A 20,308-nucleotide genomic window follows, 5' to 3' on the forward strand; every position below is an offset into this window, starting at 1 on the left:
GCCCATCTGGTCTGGCAGAGGGGTATGTGTGTATGTGTGTAGGGGGAGACAGGTATTCCTATAGTTAGACAACAAAGACATGACTGTTAAATGACCATTTTACCTAGAAAAGATGAGAGAGATTCCTTTCCCAAGAGCATAATTATGGCTTTGCTCATCAAATGAGATAATCATTGTTTTTAAAGTCTTCAGGGCGTAACACTAAGCTTTTTTCACTTTCTTTTCCTTCTTTCTTTTTTTTTTTTAATGTGTAGGCTGGAATGGGGTGAAAAGAAGCATTAGAAATGGTGGGGGGCAGCAATTAGAGTTGGGGAGACCTGGGATCTGGGCAGCTGGAAGCAGAAAGAGAGCACTGACGGCTAACGTGGAGATGCTGGGGATTGGTATATTGGAAACCTGTTTTAGAATTTTGCTGAGAGGCATTATTTCATGCATAATCTGTGTCCATAGAAATGGATTGTTATTGGTATGAATGACTGGTCTCATCTTTGTGATAATAAAATGGTTTACAAATCATTCTGAATGTATTCAAAGTGCTTTGAATGTCAGTACAAGGTATGGAAGCAGGGAGCAAGGTAAATTGCATCTCCGAGTTGATGCTAACTGTTGTGCCTGGTGTCTCATCTCTTTGTAGGTGAGAACTCTTGGGGAGAGAGTGGTTCTGTATGTTCTGAATCGAATTATTTATAGAAAGCAGGAAATGGAGAGAAATGAGATCCCATTCCTGTGTCATAGCAGTACTGATTATGCTAAGATTCTGTGGAAGAAAGGAGAGGCCATTGGGTTTTATTCAGTTAAGCCTACAGGTGAGTCTTTAAAAGTTATTTAAAATATATATTATGTAAACCCACTTTTTGGACCCCAACTGTATCAATGTCCCTTTTAAATTAGTATCTAGAGTATGAATTGAGATGATTTTACTCAGTATTTCTTGGGAGTACTTTGAATCTATATAAGTGAGGATTGTTAGGAAAGTCTTTTGAAAAAAAAAAGTAAACCTTTGACAGAGTGGAAAATTTCTCCACGTATGTGGACAGAGAGTTGTATGTTGAGCCTCAGATTTGTCTTCTTTCCCTCCCATTTCCTTCCCTTTATTTAAAGGTCCTTGTTTTACTTTGATTCCTGCTGCTATCACTATTACTGGCTCGTTTTAAATCCCCTGTCTACCTGTGGACCAAATGCGTAGCCTTTTTCTTCTAGTATAGCTGATTCAGCCTGATATAGTAAAGCAGCTAAAGCAAAGTACTTTAATATATTTAGAGAATCCAAACAGCTTTGAAATAGTCAATCTTGTAAAGTTTGGATTTCTGATCCTAAGACCCAACTATACCCTTTTCCTGAAAGACTAGTGCAGCTTCATCTTGCTTTACCTGTTTTCCTGTTCATTCAGTTCCCTAGAGCTACTGGAGTCAGAAAAATCAAACCTGCTTACTCCATGTACACATATACCCCACACCTTACAACCACTACACAACAAAGGCAGCCTTGTTTTGTACCTTGGCCAAAAGACCTTTCACAGAGAATACTCACATTATTTTCCTGTCTTTTTTATATTTCACACTTGCCAAATTTAGCTCTTGTGGTCAGATGCAGTCTAAAGATAATACCAAATTTCCTGCTAATTTGAAGGACAGTTGTGACTAATACCTTAATTGTATAATTAGTACACATTTATGATGAGAACATCAGTCATGATGAGTATGATGAGTACATATAGTCAGTAAAAGGAAGGTCACTTTTTCTCAATAAAAAAACCTGTGATCTATAGTTTTAAATGTTTTTGCTGTTTAGTAAATACTTCAACTCTCCCTTAATATGCTGTTTTATTCTTGTATAAATTTGAAGTAGAACCAATAATTTACGCAGCTCCAGAAAGATATCATCATACAGAGGTAGAATAATAATGTTTGTTAAATGGAAGCTTAGTGCTGCATTGCATAAAAGGCATCACTTTATCGTTTTTAAAATGTTTTCATAAGTTTGGGGCTGGAATATGGTTTAATTACTTTATACAAGTAATTCCTATGGAATTGGAGGCTTTTTGCTGCTCACGCTGGCTGCAGCGGGATTTCCTACTTGAAACTAGCTCATAGACATTTGAAGTACATAAGAGTTATGCTTTCTCATTTAGAGCATCTGTAGATGAAAGACATACAGTTAAGAAAGGGCATAGCATTCCCCCCTCAGTATTTCTGATCAATATTTGATTCCAGGCATTGGCTCCTCTTTGTTTTCTGTGTTTTTGGGGCTCCTCCACTCCTTTGGGACCCGGCTTCTATTTTTACTTTTTCTGGTAGTCAACTCAGTTTTATATGCTGGAGCTTCCAAGTACTACTTGTCTACCCCTTTTAGCACCTTCCATACTTCTCTACTAATTGCCTTACTTCCTTACTATTTATTTCAGTGTTTTCCTGCTTTAAGTTCTGGCTCTCATCTGCCAGAGAACAGTGGAATTAGATGTGCTTATGCTAGCCTTTGGATCAGTAACCATCTAATTCAGTCTGGAAGTGTTTTTTCTACAAAGGAAACCCAAACATAAAATAATTTGAAAAATATTGTCCAAAACAAATACCGAAACACTTTGTGATAGAAGTATTCCTAATGTACATATCAGGAAAAAAACTGTACCAGTAGCAAAAAGATAAAATCTTTATTAAATACATTTGTAGTTGAATAAAAGCCTTATGATATCACTTATTATTTATGATTTTTAAAAATAAAATAGCAAATCAGTATATAGGGATATTAGTTGGAACATAAAAATAGCCTTGATATATAAGAGGGGACTTTGTTTATGAGGTCAAATCCTATTACAGTATAATGAAATTCAAGAAAGTATAAATTTTTTTTTTGCCTGAAATAAAGAGATTACTATGAAGGATGTATAGTTTGTTTCTTGGGTTAGGTAGATGTCAGATCACTAAAAATAGTTTTTAACAGTAGGTCATTGTGTAATATCTGATACATAACTCTAAAGGGAACTTGCAGAATTGAGTAACATCACTATAATAAGATTTTCTGGTCCCTTCTATGGTTATTAAGCATTTTAATCTATAAAAATAAAAAATAGGAACAGGATTAATGCTGAACCTTGTCACATTCTGGTAGTAAGTAATATTTGTTCATGGACTCATAAACTGAAAAAAAAAAAGGTAAGCTCCATGTATTTCGTTGAGATGTATTTTCAATAAAACTTTATTTTTTGTTGAATAATTAGTTTTCCCAATGTATAATAGTTTTCCAAATGTATAATATACTTGTGTTTTGATCCATCATATACTAATATTAATTATAATGATAACTCAGAATTTCTTTTGAATTGATACTTAGAATCTTATGGTCACAAGAAACTTAAAAATGTATATTTTTATATACAGATATGTTTTTGCAGAGAAGAATGATTAGATAATCAATATATAATCCAAATATAAAAATATATTACATTAGGGTAATAGTCTAGTATAAATATAATAGAAATAGAAGGTCAGGGGTGGGGAAGGAACAATGTAAGCTTTTTGAGTGTTAAGAGTGGTTAGTTCAATAGTAGAGGAACAGTTTGTTCAATGGATGATGACAGTTATCAAATCAAATTGATAATAGTTTTTAGGGTCCATTTGATACATTTAAAATAGTAGTGATACAGTTTTTTTTCTTTAATCGATATTGTTTAATTGAAAAGGGAAACATAGTAAATTTACATAGCAAATCCTGGCAGACACCGTGTTAACTAATAGATCATGGTTAACATCACCAGCAATGAGACACATCACCATCAGAGACCCCAATTTATGATGTAGTGAGAAGGACATAACGTCATTTCTGAGGTATTTTTGCCCAAAATGCATAACCTCAATTTTATCATGAGAAAACATTAGACAAAGCCAAATTGAAGGTTATTTTACAAAATAACTGATCAGTAACCTCCAAAAGTATCAAGATCATGAAAGACAGGGAAGGGTGGAGGAATTATCAAAGATCAGAGTTGGGACATTAAACTAAATACCATATGGAATCTTTGATTGGATTCTGAAACAGAAAAATTAGTAGAAAAACTGGCAGAATTTGAATAAGGCCTGTAGTTTAGCTAATAGTATTTTATCAATGTTGATTTTCTGGTTTTGATAATAGTACTCTGGCTATGTAAGATGTTAACATTAGGGGAATCTGGGTGAAGGGTATGTGGGAACTCTTTGTATATTTTTGCAACTTTTCTGTAAGTCTGAAGTTATCTTTATGATAAATAGTTGTTAAAAAGTTAATGTTATGTTAGAAATTACATTCTTTGTAATTATTGAAACTTAAGATGGAAATTTTAGATGTTACCAAAATGTGTGAATACATGCCATCTATTTCAATATTATTTAATGGTTACGTGAGCAAAAAAGTTCCCTTTGAGGAATTTGACTGGGCCAAGAGAAAAAATATTCTAAAAATACCAGTATAAATGGTTCCCCTGGGAAAGGTCCCAGTCATTGTCAGCAATCCCCACCTTGCACACTGATCAACTTTTTAATGTCTCGTTCTTTTTTTTTTTTAATATTCATTTATTTATTTGGCTGAGTCAGGTCTTAGTTGCAGCACATGGGATCTTTGTTGCAGCACGTGGGATCTTTTGTTGCGGTGCACGGGCTTCTCTAGTTGCAGCATGCAGGCTCTCTAGTTGTGGCGTGCAGGCTTAGTAGTTGCACACAGGCTCTCTACTTGTGGTGCGTGGTCTCAGTAGTTGTGGCTTGCGGGCTCAGTTGCGGCTTGTGGGCTCAGTAGTTGTGGTGCACGGGCTCTCTAGTTGTGCACAGGCTCAGCAGTTGTGGTGCATGGGCTCAGTAGTTGCGGCACTTGGGCTGTCTAGTATGGTGCGCAGGCTCAGTAGTTGCAGCACATGGGCTCTCTAGTTGTGGTGCGTGGGCTCAGTAGTTGTGGTGTGCGGACTTAGTTGCCCTGTAGTATGTGGGATCTTAGCTCCCCAACTGGGGATCGAACCCGTATCGCCTGCATTGGAAGGCAGATTCTTAACCACTGGACCATCAGGGAAGTCTCTAATGTCTCATTCTTAACTATGAACAAATAGCTTAGTTAGGAAAAGTCACTGATATGAAAGATGGAGATCAAAACCAAAAAAGAATAAAAGCAATTTGGAAGAGACAGACAATGCAAAAACAAACAAAACAATTCAATATTTGTGGAACGTATGAGTAGTTAGTACATTCATAAATGGGAACAAGATATATTAAAAGAATGTCCATAGAGCTCTTGGAAATTAAAAACGCAGTATAAGGGAGATAAAGTTGATGTTGATTAGAAAGGAAAGCAACCATAACAACAACAAACCCTAAATGATGGAAAATAGGAAAGAAAAGATAAAATTAGAGGAACAGTCTGCATAATAGATGTTTCAGAAGGAGAGAACAGAGAAACTGGAGGGGAAGAAATCACCAATGAAGTAGTTCAAGAAAAGTCTCAGAATTATAGAACATGTATTTCCAAGTTAAAAAGGCCCATTGAACATCCATCGCAATGAATGAATTAAAATAGGCCCATGCTGAGGTAGATTATTGCAAAATTTCAGAACATCTGGGATAGAGAAAAGATTCTGTAAGCCTCTACAGAGTGAGAGGGGGAATTTATACAAAGGATCAAGAATCATAATGATTAGATTTCTCAAAAGCAGCACTGCACTGAACACTAGAAGTGGAACAATGCCTTTAAGATACTGGGAGAAAGTGATTTCCAATATAATTCTGTGCCCAAATTATGAATGAAGTATGAGAGTAACAGAAGGAAATTTCTACATGGTTAATTTTTAAAAAAAAATTTTTTTTTTTTTTTTACCTTTCATGCATCATTTTTCAGGAAGCTAACAGAATTTATGCTCTACTAAAATAAGGAAGTAAATCAGGAAAGAATGATACCAGATCAGGAAACTAAGGAGAGAAATATCCCCACATCACAGCTATTTGATAGTTCTGAGGCTGCTCTGTCCAGATTGGCAGCCACTAGCTTTATGTGACTATTTAAATGAAAATTAATTAAAATGAAATAAAGTTTAAAATTCAGTTTCACAGTCATACTAGCCACTGTGTAAGTAAGTGTTCAGTAGCCTCATGTGGCTAGTGGCTACCACATTGAACAGAGAGATATAGAACATTTCCATCATTGCAGAAAGTTCTTTTGGACAGCACTTTTCTAGAGATTGACTAATCTAGATTGTGGTAAGTCAGAAAGCTCTGGGTCATTGATCCAAGAATATGGAGGGCTTCCCTGGTGGCACAGTGGTTGAGAGTCTGCCTGCCGATGCAGGGGACACGGGTTCGTGCCCTGGTCCAGGAAGATCCTACATACCGCGGAGTGGCTAGGCCCGTGAGCCATGGCCGCTGAGCTTGCGTGTCCGGAGCCTGTGCTCCGCAATGGGAGAGGCCACAACAGTGAGAGGCCCACGTACCGCAAAAAAAAAAAAAAAAAAAAAAAAGAATATGGAATACCTGATGTGTTTGCACTTATCAAGATAAGTGTTACAGTTGTGGGAGACTTTGGGGGGTAAGTTAGAGGTAAATACTAAATAATGAGTGATCAACCATTATTAAGGCAAATCAAAAAGCAGTGCAGGAAAAAAAAAAGCAGTGCAGGAAAAGGAAAACAATCATGATATACTACATGGCTCAGTTATCAAAAGTGTGTGTGTGTGTGTGTGTGTATAATGTAAATGCTGAAAATTGACCTAGCCAAAATTATAAATTACTGTATTGGGGTAATAGGGCAGGGCATGTATAGGCAGTATGGTGATGGTGTATTGGGAGTAGGGTATGTGCATGTATATAAAAGCTAAATTCTCATCTTCCATACTGGGAAGCCAGTTGATTATGCCTAAAATGGAAAAAGCAAGTAGTACGTTACTTAGAGATAATGGGGGTAAATACCGAAAAAGACCCAAGTGTGTGTTTCTGGGGGATGGAAAGTGTGTTTGTATGTGTGGATCAGGGAAGCAGTCACAGGACGGTTTTTTTCCCAACAAATCTTAGAGGACTGTTGTACGCGAACAATGTACATGTAAAACTTTGATTAAAAGTAAGAAGTGAACATGATCAGAGAAGGAACTATTCCCAGAGTCTAATCAGTGTCTACCACAAAACTAGATGAAGCTTATAAATCCTTACAGGGCCTATGATGATCAGGACCCCCTGGTAAAAGGGCTGTGCTAACTAGAAAACTGCTAAGGAAAAAAATCTCATACAGGTATGAAAAATAAGACAAAACCACTTGTTAAATCAGTGGAAGTTCTGTTAACTGTTTGTCCTATGTCAAGAAATACAAAAGATATAAATGTGTATAAATCAGATGTCACATTTTAGTGTAGACAAGCTGAGAAAAAAAACAAAATGGAGGACACTATCATTAGGTGCTATTTTGGAAATACTATTTGGCCTCAACTGTGAATCACCTTGATCCAGTTTGAAGACTCATGTTTTGGAAAAGCGCAAGAACCATATGGGAGAAGCAGAATCTAATCAACAACTACTTTAAAATCAGTTTGTTGATTCACTTCTAAAGGGAATTATGATCAATACCAGGAGACATAGTTTTGGTTTTTGTAATTTCCACTTAAAATAATTTATAGTGGAAGCATTCTTTCCTCTCTTCATTTGCTAGTTAGCTTTCCTTATGACTTTCCAACCTTTTTACTGAGAGCTATAGCTGTGATCTTACCTCCTCTTTTGGGCAGGTCACTCTCTTTCTGTTGACTGAAATTCAGATATCTGGCCCTTCTGTTTTAAGATTATTTAAGGAATAACAAAACTGTGATATAAAATGATAAGTATTGATAATACATATAGCTAAAGGCAAAACATAGTGGAAGTTTGTGTTTGAGAAGGGTTGAGGTTATATTTTAGGGCTTTGAGACTGTCTAGGCTTAATCCTTTTCTTAAGGTGGTGAGCAGAGGCATGGGGGAGTCCCACTGTACTCTGTGGCTGCCTGAAATGCATCATTGGGAAACGAGGTGGGTACTTTGTTTTCAGGTCAAGTTTTAGCCATCTTAAAAAGTATATACTTCCCAATAGGGTTTCTGTTTATTGGGGAGGTAGGGCTGATTCCATTCTCAGTAGAGACACAAAGATGTTTGGTCATGGGGTGAGCCTTCAAAGCACCAAAAAATCTAGTGGATGAGACAGAAAACTAGTTACCTAATCAAAATTCAGTTTGGTAAGTACTGTATCTGAGGTATCAACAGTAGTAGTCGTGGAAGAATGGAGCAGTTAATTTTGCCTGGAGGAAGGTGTCACTGAGAAAGAGATATTTAAAAGTGGCTTTGAAGGATAAGTAGGATGTCAGTAGGCAGAGAAGGGGAAAGAAAAGGAAAATTCTTAGTAAACAGATGAATGGAATATAAATGTGAAAGAAGGAACAGAATCATGAAAGTTCAAAGTGTATTTATAATACCACCTTGAGCAAGCTGGTGGGACTAAAAGGATTGTAGGGTGGGGAGAGGTGAAGATGGAGGTCCCCTTGTGAAGGTTCTTAAATGCCATACTAAACATTGGAACTTCATTTTATTGGCATGAAGTGATCAAAGAATTTTATTTAGGGGCGTCATGGTTAAATAGGGAGTTAATTTTTGTAGCACTTGGTGATGGATAAAGAAATTGTGTTCTGAAGTCAGGGACTTCGATTAAAAGAGCTATTTCAGTCATCCAGGTAAAGGAAGGACCAATGCTAGGAAAGAGGCAATAGGGATAAAGAAGGAAACAGATTTGAGGGAGATTTCTGGATGGACAGAGTGAGGTGACTGCAGTGCGTGTGTGTGGGAAGGGGAGGGGAGGAACCAGTGATGAAGCTTGAGGGTTTTGACTCGGGTGCCTAGGTGGGAAGCTGTTAACTAAAATTGGGAATATACGAGGAGTGGATTTGGTAATACTTGAGTTCAGTTTTGATATGTAAAGTTCAGGGTTCCTATGGGACATATAAGTAGAGATACATAGTTAGAAATGTAAGGTGGGCCACATGGGGGAGATGTGGATATTTGTGTGGGCCACAGAAGTTAGTGTAATCTTAAAATGTGAATGAGATCAGTCAAAACTATTGTATAACGTGAGTATGTGTATTTGTGAATATAGGTGTTAGGCTATAAGTTACTGAAAATAGCCTGAGATAAGCAAACATAACTGTGAAAGGAGTCTGCCAGCAAAAGGTACTATCTGCTGAGATGCAAAGTTGATTTCCTGAAAGTTGAAAAGGAAATGTTAATCTACTGGGAGATAAGAGAAAGCAGAAAGTTAGCTGAGGCTGCTAGCTGTCTACCAAATATTTGTGCTTCCTCTTCTGTATTCTTGTCATTAGCCAGCAACTGTCCATTCAGGGATTATGTTTTTCAGTTGCTTTCACAAGTAGGTGGGGCTGTGTGACTAATTCTCCCCATGGTAATGAGAGAAATGATATGTATGACATCAGAGCAGAGTGGTTAAGATGCATTCCTTTTCCTCATCTGTCTGCTAAATGCAAAAGATTCTGAAGAGCTAGGGGATGGAGAAGCCACAAGATAGAAGGAACGTGAGTTCCTGTGTTACTGTGAGGGCCCCAGTGAACCGTGCTTCCAGTATCTATGTCCTTGTGTAGCCTGCTTGAATCTGTTGGCCCTGTGACTTGCTTTAACCAGTAGACTGCAGCACAAGTGACACTCTCCTAAACCTTAAGAAGCCTGGTAGTTTCCCTTTGGTACTCTTAGAGACTAGTCACCATGTAAGAAACACACCTACCTCAAGACTGCCATGTGGTGAGGAAGCTCAAGCAACTACATTGAACTGAGGTGCCCAGCTGGCAAGGCCAGCTGCAATTCCAGTCAGCAGCCGGCTAGCTACTGCTGTGGGAGTGAAGCCATTTGGACCTTTAGCTGTGCCAGTGGCCCATCTGATACCATATGAGAGTTGTGATAAATAATGAAATAATAAATTTTGTTTTAAGCCAGTACATTTTGGGCTGGTTTGTTAGGCAACAATAGGGAACTGAAAAAGTTCTTGGATGATTGTGAGTCAGAAAGCCGTCCACTACCCAGCAACAACTATGTGTGGGACTGTTACTTAAACAAAAATGAAACTTTTTAATGTTAAGCTTTCCAGATTTGGTTTGTTATAACAGCTAACGTTACGTTAACCAATTTATAAAGCATGAAGACTGTAATGAGAGTACTTGCCTAGTGGTGTATGACAAGATCTCTCCTATAAAGATAATCACATTATTTGTTTAGAATTCACTTTATGTTGTGTTCTGTGGAGACAGTCACACATTGATGGCTTTATGAAGGTTTTATGAAGGTCAGGAAAGACACATTCCTGGTTGGACAAAGAAGAAATGGTAATTCCATGAAAAGAGAGAGTCATTCAGTTGCGGCAGAATAGCTGTTCTTGAATGTGATGCATAGATCCTGAATGGTACTGTTGAAATTTATTCATTTATTCAAAAGTTATTTTTTGTGCCATATTGATAGGGAAGGAGAGGGAAAGGGGAGGAGGGTGAATAGGAAAAAGAGCAAGAGGGAGAAATTGAGAGATAGTAATACAATTTTTGTAAGTAAACTGTCATCACAGAACCTACATTTGAGAGGAGGAGATAGCAATGAATAGACAAATAGGCGATATGCTCTCAGGTCTGTGAAGAAAAAGTAGATTAAAAGAATAGAGAGTGTGTGTTGGGGGGTACTATCTTAAATAGAGCGGTCGGGGAAGCACCTCTGAAGGAAGTGAGGGAATGATGAGATATGTGAAGTTTCAAGAGAAAAGGTATTCAGGCAAAGAACTGAAAGGCAAAGGCCATGAGGCAGAAGAAAGTTCAGGGTGTTTCAGAAAGAACAAGAAGGCCAGTGTGGCCAGAGTAGAGGGAGTGAGTGATATGGGGATGGAGAGAGACCGGCACATATCCTGACACATCCAGTAAGCCAAGGAAAGAGTCTAAATTTCACTCTGTGGGTTCACTCTGTGGGTGATAGGAATCCGGCGGAGGATTTTAAGCATGGGCGTGACACAGTCTGATTGGCCTTTTAAAAAAGGTAGCTCTGTTGTGTAGAAAACCAGAAAGAGAGGTGGCAGGGTTAGGAGCTATGCTTGTTAAGAGGCTATTATTGCAGAAAACCCTGGTGAGAGGTGATGGTGGCTCGGGCAAGGAAGAAGGGGGTAGAAGTCATCATAATGGAGATAAATTATGAAGTTATTGCTGCAGTGTTTCTGATGGATTGTACATGGCCTATGAAGGAAGAGTCAAGGATGAGATCTCATGGTTTGCTCTGAGCCACTGGTAGAATGATGATGAGATTTACTGAAAAATTAGTAAACAGGAGGAGAAGCAGGTTTGGGGAGTATATGAAAAATCTAATTATAAATGGTTTATTGGAGTCACATGTATAAATTATGTTGTTTATTTACATTTTTACAGCTTTATTAAGGTTTATTTATATAGCATACAGTTCACAGATGTAAAGTATACAATTCAATTTTTTTTAGTATAGTCACAGAATTGTACAACTTTCACCATAACCAATTTTCGATCACTTTCATCACCACAAAAAAAACCCTGCCCCGTACTCGTTAACAGTCACTCTCCATTCCCTCCCCACCCTTGGTACCTGGCCCTAGGTGACCACTAATCTGCTTATAGATTTCTGTCCCTGTAGATTTGCCTTTTCTGGACATTTCATGTAAATGAAATCATACAATCAGAATAGTTTTTTGCATCTGACTTCTTTAGCATACTGTTTTCAGGTTTCATCCATTCTTGAATCAGCACTTCATTCCTTTTTATGGCCAAATAATATTCCCTTGTATGGATATTCTAATATTGTCTTTTATCATTTGATGGACTTTTGAGTTGTTTTTATGACTTTGCCATTATGAATAATGCTGCTATGAAGATTTGTGTACAGGTTTTTATTTCTCGTGGTTATATACCTAAGAGTGGAATTCCAGGTTCATATGGTAACTCTAAATTTAGCCTTTTGAGGAACTGTCAGACTGTTTTCTAAAGCAACCGCATCGTTTTACATTCCCACCAGCGATGTACCAGGACTGCAGTTTCTCCACATCCTTGCCGATACTTTTTTAAAATGCTTTCAGAGAATATTTAATGACATGGGAAAATAGACTATTTAAGAAAAAGTAAACATGATATAAAGCAATGATTCTTTTTGTTCAGCAAAAATATATAGATGCACAGAAAATAGTGAAAAAATAAACATTTCATTTAAGCGTTGCATTGTGAGCCAACACTTATTTTTATCTATGTTTTTGACTATAGCCAACCTGGTAGGTGTGAAGTGGCATGGCATTGTCATTTTGATTTGCATTTCCTAAATGGCTAAGGATGTTGAGCATCTTTTCATGTGCAAATTTGCTGTTTATATGTCTTCTTTGGGATGTCTATTCAAATCCTTTGCCCATTTTTAAATCGAGTTGGCCTTTTTTTAAAAAATCTTACCCCCCCCAGCTTTATTGTGGTATATGTGACATACAAAAACTTGACCATATTTAAAGTTTCCAATTTGTTGTATTTTTACTTATTTATACAGCTGTGATACTATCACCACAATCAAGATAATGAACATATCTGTTACCCCCAGAAGTTTCTTTGTGCCTATTTGTAACCATCCTTCCTTCCCCCGTTTGACCCCAAGCAAACAGTTATCTGCTGTCTATTATTATATATTAGCCTGCTTTTTCTGGAATTTTATAAAATGGAATCATACAGTATATACAGTTTTTTTTAGTGTGGGTTCTTTCAGAATAGTTATTTTGAGATCCATCCTACTATAATTCATATATCATCAAATTCACCCTGAAGTGATTCTTAGTATACTCACAGAGTTGTACAACCATCACTACTGTCTAATTTGAGAACATTTTCATCACCTCAGGAATTTCTGTACCCATTAGCTATCACTCCTCATTTCCTTTACCCTGAAATTCCTGGAAACCACTAATCTCCTTTCTGTCTAGATTATTTATCTTAAAAAATATTTTGTAATCTTTATTGTGGTAGGAACACTTAACGTAAGATCTACTCTCAACAGATTTTTTTTTTTTTTCTGAGTATGCGGGCCTCTCACTGTTGTGGCCTCTCCCATTGCGGAGCACAGGCTCCGTGGCCATGGCTCACGGGCCCAGCCGCTCCGCGGCATGTGGGATCTTCCTGAACCGGGGCATGAACCCGTGTCCCCTGCATCGGCAGGTGGACTCTCAACCACTGCGCCACCAGGGAAGCCCTCAACAGATTTTTAACTGTAGATTACAACACTGTTGACTATAGGTGTAATGTTATACAGCAGGTCTCTAGAACTTGCCTTACTGAAGCTTTAAACCCATTGATTATCAGCTCCGCAATTCCCCCTCACCCTGCCCTTGGCAACCGTTGTTCTGCTCTCTGCTTCTGTGAGTTTGACTATTTTAAATGTCTCATATAATTGGAATCATGCAGTATTTGTCCTGTGACTGACTTATTGCACTTAGCATAATGTCTTCAAGGTTGATCCATGTTGTATATTGCAGGATTTACTTTTTTTTTTTTGAGGCTGAATATTATTCTGTTGTACACACACACACACACATATATATATATATATATATATATATATATATATATACCATATTTTTTTTAATCCATCATCCATCAGTGGACATTTAGGTTGTTACCACATCTTGGCTATTGTGAATAGTTCTTCAGTGAACACTGGATTGTTAATATCTCTTTGAGATCCTGATTTCAATTATTTTGGATATATACCCAGAAGTGGGCTGGATCATGTGGTAGTTCTATTTTTAATATTTTGAGGAACCTCTATACTGTTTTTCATAGTGACTGCACCATTTTGCATTCCCATTAACAGTATACAAGGGTTCCAGTTTTCCGTATCTTTGTCAGCATTTGTTGTCTTTGTTGGTTTTGTTTTTTTGATAATAGCAATCCTGACAGGTATGAGGTGATACCTCATTTGATTTGCCATTTCCCTGATGATTAGTGACATTGAACTTTTTTTTTTTTTTTTTTTTTTTTGTGGTACGCAGGCCTTTCACTCTTGTGGTCTCTCCCGTTGCGAAGCACAGGTTCTGGGCGCGCAGGCTCAGCGGCCATGGCTCATGGGCCTAGCCGCTCCGTGGCATGTGGGATCTTCCCGGACCAGGACACGAACCCGTGTCCCTAGCATCGGCAGGCGGACTCTCAACCACTGTGCCACCAGGGAAACCCAACCCATTTTTATTTTTTTTTTATTATTATTATTTTTTTGCGGTACGCGGGCCTCTCACTGTTGTGGCCTCTCCCGTTGTGGAGCACAGGCTCCAGACGCGCAGGCTCAGCGGCCATGGCTCACGGGCCCAGCTGCTCCGCGGCATGTGGGATCTTCCCGGACCGGGGCACGAACCCATGTCCCCTGCATCGGCAGGCGGACTCTCAACCACTGCGCCACCAGGGAAGCCCCAACCCATTTTTAAATTGGGTTTTATTTGTGTCTTTGTTACTGAGTTGTAAGCATTTTCATACATTCTAGATACAAGTCCCTTATCAGATACATAAGTTGAAAGTATTTTCTCTCATTTTTTGGGTTGTCTTTTTCCTTTCTTGATGGTATCCTTCGGAACACTAGTTTTGATAAAAGCCAATTATCTTCTTTTTATCATGTGTCTGTCACTTTTGCTTTTGGTGGTGTAGCGCTTTTGGTGTTGTAGCTAAGAAGGCGTTTCCTACCCCAAGGTGGTGAAGATTTACTTCTGTGTTTTCTTCTAAGATTTTATAGTTTTAGCACTTAAAGTTATGTTTATGATCCATTTGCAGTTAATTTCTGTATATGGTCTGAGGAAAGGGGGAGGGGTCCAACATCATTTTTTTGCATATAGGGATATCCAGTTGTCCCAGCACCATTCATTTAAAAAGACTATTCTGTTCCCATAGAAATGCCTTGGGACTCCTGTTGAAAATCAGTTGACCATAAATAAGAGGTTTTGTTTCTGGAACTTCTATTCTGTTTGTCTCTGTTTATTCTTGTGCCAATATCACACTGGCTTGATTCCTGTATGTAGCTTTGTAAGTTTTAAAATGGGAAGTGTGAGTCTTCCAACTTTGTTCTTCTTTGTTAAGATTGTTTTGGCTGTTTGTGGTTCTTTTGCGTTTCCATATGATTTTTAGGATTACTTTGTCAATTTCTGCAAAAAATCCAGCTGGGATTTTGAACCTGTAGGTCCGTTTGGGGAGTATTGACATCTTAACAATGTTGTCTTCTGAACCATGAACATGGGATGTCTTTCCATTTATTTAAGTGTTCTTTTTTTTTTTTAATTTTATTTGTTTTTGGCTGCGTTGGGTCTTTGTTGCTGTGCCTGAGGTTTCTCTAGTTGGCGGTGAGTGGGGGCTACTCTTCTTTGCGGTGCACGGGCTCTAGGCGCATGGGCTTCAGTAGTTGTGGCACACAGGCTCTAGAGCGCAGGCTTCAGTAGTTGTGGCGCACAGGCTTAGTTGCTCTGCGGCATGTGGGATCTTCCCGGACCAGGGCTCGAACCCGTGTCCCTTGAATTGGCAGGTGGATTCTTAACCACTGTGCCACCAGGGAAGCCCTATTTAAGTGTTCTTTAATTTCTTTTAAATGTTTGTAGTTTTCAGTATACAAGTTTTGTACTTTTGTTAAATTTATTCCTAAGAATTTTATTATTTGTTGATGCTATTGTAAGTGGAATTGTTTTCTTAATTTCATTTTCAGATTGTTCATTGCTGGTGTATATAAATACAATTGATTTTTCTTTTTCGGCTGTCCTGCGTGGCATGTGGGTTCCTAGTTCCCTGACAAGGGTTCGAACCTGTGCCCCCTGCAGTGGAAGTCTTAACCACTGGACTGCCAGGGAGGTCCCCAACTGATTTTTGTATATTGATCTTATATCCTGTGACCTTGCCGAACTTGAAAAAAAATCAGTTTTGATAATTTTTTAGTGGATTTCTGGGACTTCGCTGGTGATCCAGTGGTTAAGACTTCGTGCTCCCAATGCAGTGGGCCTAGGTTTGATCCCTGGTCAGGGAACTAGATCCTGTATGCCTCAACTAAAAGATCCTGCACTTGGCAACAAAGATCCCATGTGCCAACTAAGACCCAGTGCAGCCAAATAAATAAATAAATATTTTTTAAAAAAATAATAATTTTTTAGTGGTTTTCTTAAGATGAAAATCTTAAGGTCTGTATACAAGATCATGTCATCTGTGAATGTGGTTTTACTTCTTTCTTTCCAATCTGGGTGCCTCTAATTTCCCTTTCTTGCCTGATTGCCCTGGCTAGAACCTCCTTACCATGTTGAGTAGAAGTGGTGAGGATAAACATTTTTATCTTGTTCCTGATCTTAGGGAGAAACATCCAGTCTTTCACCATTAAGTGTGATGTTTGTTAGCCATAGATCCCTTATCAGGTTGAGGGTGTTGAGTATTTTTATCATGAATGTACTGAATTTTGCTTTGTCTTTGGAGATGATCATGTGTTTTTTGTTGTATTTACATTTATATGAGCTCTTCCATTCATCTTGTAGTAAGTCTCATGTATTACAGAAATAAAAGTTTAGTGGTGGGCTTCCCTGGTGGCGCAGTGGTTGAGAGTCCGCCTGCCAATGCAGGGGACACGGGTTCATGCCCCGGTCTGGGAAGATCCCACATACCGCGGAGCGGCTGGGCCCGTGAGCCATGGCCGTTGAGCCTGCGCGTCCGGAGCCTGTGCTCCGCAATGGGAGAGGCCACAACAGTGAGAGGCCCACGTACAGCAAAAAAAAAAAAAAAAAAAAAAAAAAAGTTTAGTGGTCATGAGCATTTGGATAAATGGTAGAAGGCTTTAGAGTAGGTGAGATTACCCAGAGAGAACATGTAGAAAAAGAAGGTGGCCAAAGATGGTACTCTGAGGAACATAAATATTCAAGCTGCCATATGCAATGCTAAATTTAATTTTATTTCAATTAGTAGATTTATTTTAATGAAAACTTCATCTAAGGAGGTTGTGGTTTTTACTAAGTAATTGTGCTATTGTCTGCAGCTGTTGATGTGTCTGAAGAAACTCTGGTAACAGGGCAGAGGTTTTCTGCCCTTTATTTGATTGCTTTTGTATCAGGGTAGAACCTGATACAAATACAGAAATAAGTATTGAGGTGTAGGCAAAAGAGAATTAGCATGATTTTTTGAAATGAATATGTACATGGTGAGTAAATGGTAGAACTTTAAACTTTGTGAACATTATTAGTTCCATAAATTGACCATTTGAACACTATTAGATGCTGGACTTTACCTTTTCTCTGCTTAAAGGAATGTTTGTGTGAAAACAGAAAAAAAAATTAATTTGTGGGAAATTTACTTCATATAATTGGTATTCTGAGGCACGCACGATAGTAAGTAGCAACAGATCCTCAGATGGTATTGAGAACTAGATAGTGCTTTCTCTTCTCATTTTTGCTTTGTCCTTTGAATTACTGCTACTTATAAAGTAATGTCTCCTTTGATTTCATTATCACTTCTAGCAGTTACTATGAGAAAACCCTGATTTTAAGGCATTAAAAACTGATAATGGTCACAGTAGCTTGTTGGTGAGACTACCTGTTAGATTCTTTAAAAATTTATTTAGGCTTTATTGAATATAATTGATAATTTGAAGTTGTATATGTTTAATATGTGCAATTTGATGATCTGATGTACATTGTGAAATATTCACCAAAATCAAGATAATTAATATATTTATGGTTACCATTTTCTTTCTTTTTTTTTTCTTGAGGTGCTAATGCTTAAGATCTACCTTTTTAGTAAATTTAAAGTATATAATACAATATTGTTAACTAAATCACTATATAAGACATTTTGACCCTTAGCAGTATCCAAACTGAATGTCAGCCGTGAAGATCTAAGTACGTAGCAATGTGCGTTAACTATTCTGAATTTAAATTAGTTGATAGTCTTAGAGTCTATTGCAAAAAGTTATTGGAGTTCTCCAATTTAATCATATGTAATTCATTATTTGGTTGAACTAAAAAAAGCCTTGTTACACTGACCAACTCATCAAATGATATGATTGGTAAAAGTTAATTTGTGAGGTGTTTGTTACCTGAAATTTTGTTTCTTTCTTGAACTACGTTATTATAATTATCCAAAATCATGTGAATAATGTAACTGAGAATAATAGATTGTTTTACTTGAGGCACAAAAAAGTAGAATGTTGACTGATAGCTAACTATGAATTAATATTAAAATTAATAGAAAGTGGGCCGCCCCACCATGATGCCCTCAACTTATAAACTATCTTAAGATACATTACAGGAGCTTACACATCTATTTGGAGGGTCAAAACCCAAATCAGAGTTCTTAAAAGACAAATCAGAATAGCTGTGTAATGTAACAAGGAGAGACATTTAATTACTACTACAAACATTTCTCCTGTTAAACCTTAAACGTACAAGATATTTTAAAATGTATATTCACAGCAGAAAGATTGCTGACTTAGCCATTTCTAAAACAGATGTTTCCATTTAGTCCTAATCCATAGTCCTTAAAAATTTGGAGAACTAATTCACTTCTTTGCCATCATTAAATAGATACAAATGAGACTGTAATCACTAGGCAAAAAGTAAAGGGAAAAGATGAATATTCACATAATAAGGTTGGAATTAGATACTTCATGTATTATAATATAAACTATATACAATCACCAAATACTCTTTAAATTTGAAAATTTAATAGTTGATGAGTTTTAAAGCTGTGCAAGTCTATGGACAGTGATATATATTCTAGTATATAGTTCATCAAATGGTAATAGTTGTTTATCTTGTATGAGATACTGTTGACAAACGTAAAATAAATAGCTCTTCTCATCATCTTGTATACATTATGATATGTAATAGCTGGAAAGCATTTTATATTATAAAACTTGTGTGTGTCTTTAACATTTTTCTTCATGTAAGAAAAACTAACCAATTTTAGATTTAACTCATGTTCTCTAAATGTATATACATATATGGCCTTTTAAATGTGAAAAATTGTTGGATTTCTGTTTTATGACTGCAGGAAGCATATGTGCCTCGTTTCTTACCCAAAGCTACCAACTGCCAGTTCTTGATACAATGTTCGTAAGAAAGAAATATAGAGGCAAAGACTTTGGGCTTCATATGCTGGAGGACTTTGTTGATTCCTTTACAGAAGATGCACTTGGCTTGCGGTATCCACTGACCTCTCTCATGTACACAGGTAATTGGATTAAATTTTTAGGAAGTTAAACTTGTCTCAGTGTCACTTCTGACTTGTTTCTGCAGGATATTTTAAATGTGCATGTATCAATATTAAGTAAATTATATTCCTTGGCTCTCTAGGGCTTAATTTTGCAAATGTGCCCTTACCTCCACATAAATGGCATTTTGGGGGTGTGGTAACTTTTTTAAAAAGTTGAAATATAATTCACATACCATAAAATTTACCCTCTTAAAGTGTACAATTCAGTGGTTCTTTATTATATTCACAGTATGCAACCATAACTACTGTCTAATTCCAGGACATTCTCATCACGCCAAAAAGAAAACCTGTACCAATTAGCAGCCACTCTTCTATTCCCCCATTCCTTTATCCCCTAGCAATCAACCACTAATCTATTTTCTGTGTTTATGGATTTACCTGTTCTGGACATTTCATATGAATGGAATTGTATGATATAATTCTATTGTAAGCCCTTTGTGTCTAGCTTCTTTCATTTTGCATAAATGTTTTCAAGGTTCATCCATGTTGTAGCATGAATCAGTGCTTCATTTTTTTCTTTTAATGGCTGAAGAATATTCCCTTGTGTGGATATGCCACATTTTGTTTATCCACCATCGGTTGATGGACTTGAGGATTGTTTCCACTTTTTAGATATTACGAATAGTTGTTACTTTGAACATTTGTGTAGTTTTTGTGTGGACATTACTCTGGTGTGTATACCTAGGTGTGGATGAAGTTGGTCATAACCTTTTGAGGAACTGCCAAACTGTTTCCCAAAGCAACTGCACCATTTTACGTTCTCATAAACATTGTATGAGAGTTGCAGTTTCTCCATATCCTCGCCAACACTCATTATTATTTGTCTTTTTTATTAGAGCCATCTCAGTGGATGTGGAGTGGCATCTCATTGTAGTTTTGATTTGCATTTGATGTTGAGCATCTTTTCATGTGCTTATTGGTCATTTATGTCTCTCCTTTGGAAAAATGTCTATTTAGATCCTTTAACCATTCTTTCTTTGGGTTATTTGTCTGTGGTGGCTTTTTAAATTAAAAAAAAAGAAATTTCAGATATACAAAAAAATATAA

General features: G+C 37.2%; 1 protein-coding gene across 6 annotated transcripts in view; it reads left to right on the plus strand.

Annotated features, from left to right (window-relative positions):
- The window catches only part of FAM169A (family with sequence similarity 169 member A), a 62,891-nt gene that overhangs the window by 23,539 nt on the left and 19,044 nt on the right, over nt 1–20,308 (plus strand). For all 6 annotated transcript variants that reach the window (XM_082624103.1, XM_082624107.1, XM_082624104.1 and 3 more), the window contains exons 5-6: nt 635–806; nt 19,040–19,219. In XM_082624103.1, coding sequence (XP_082480229.1) covers nt 635–806; nt 19,040–19,219 — 352 coding nt within the window. The remainder of the gene's footprint in view (nt 1–634; nt 807–19,039; nt 19,220–20,308) is intronic.

The sequence above is a fragment of the Mesoplodon mirus genome (genome assembly GCF_964341445.2).
Source record: "Mesoplodon mirus genome assembly, chromosome: 5".
Taxonomy (NCBI): Eukaryota; Metazoa; Chordata; class Mammalia; order Artiodactyla; family Ziphiidae; genus Mesoplodon; species Mesoplodon mirus.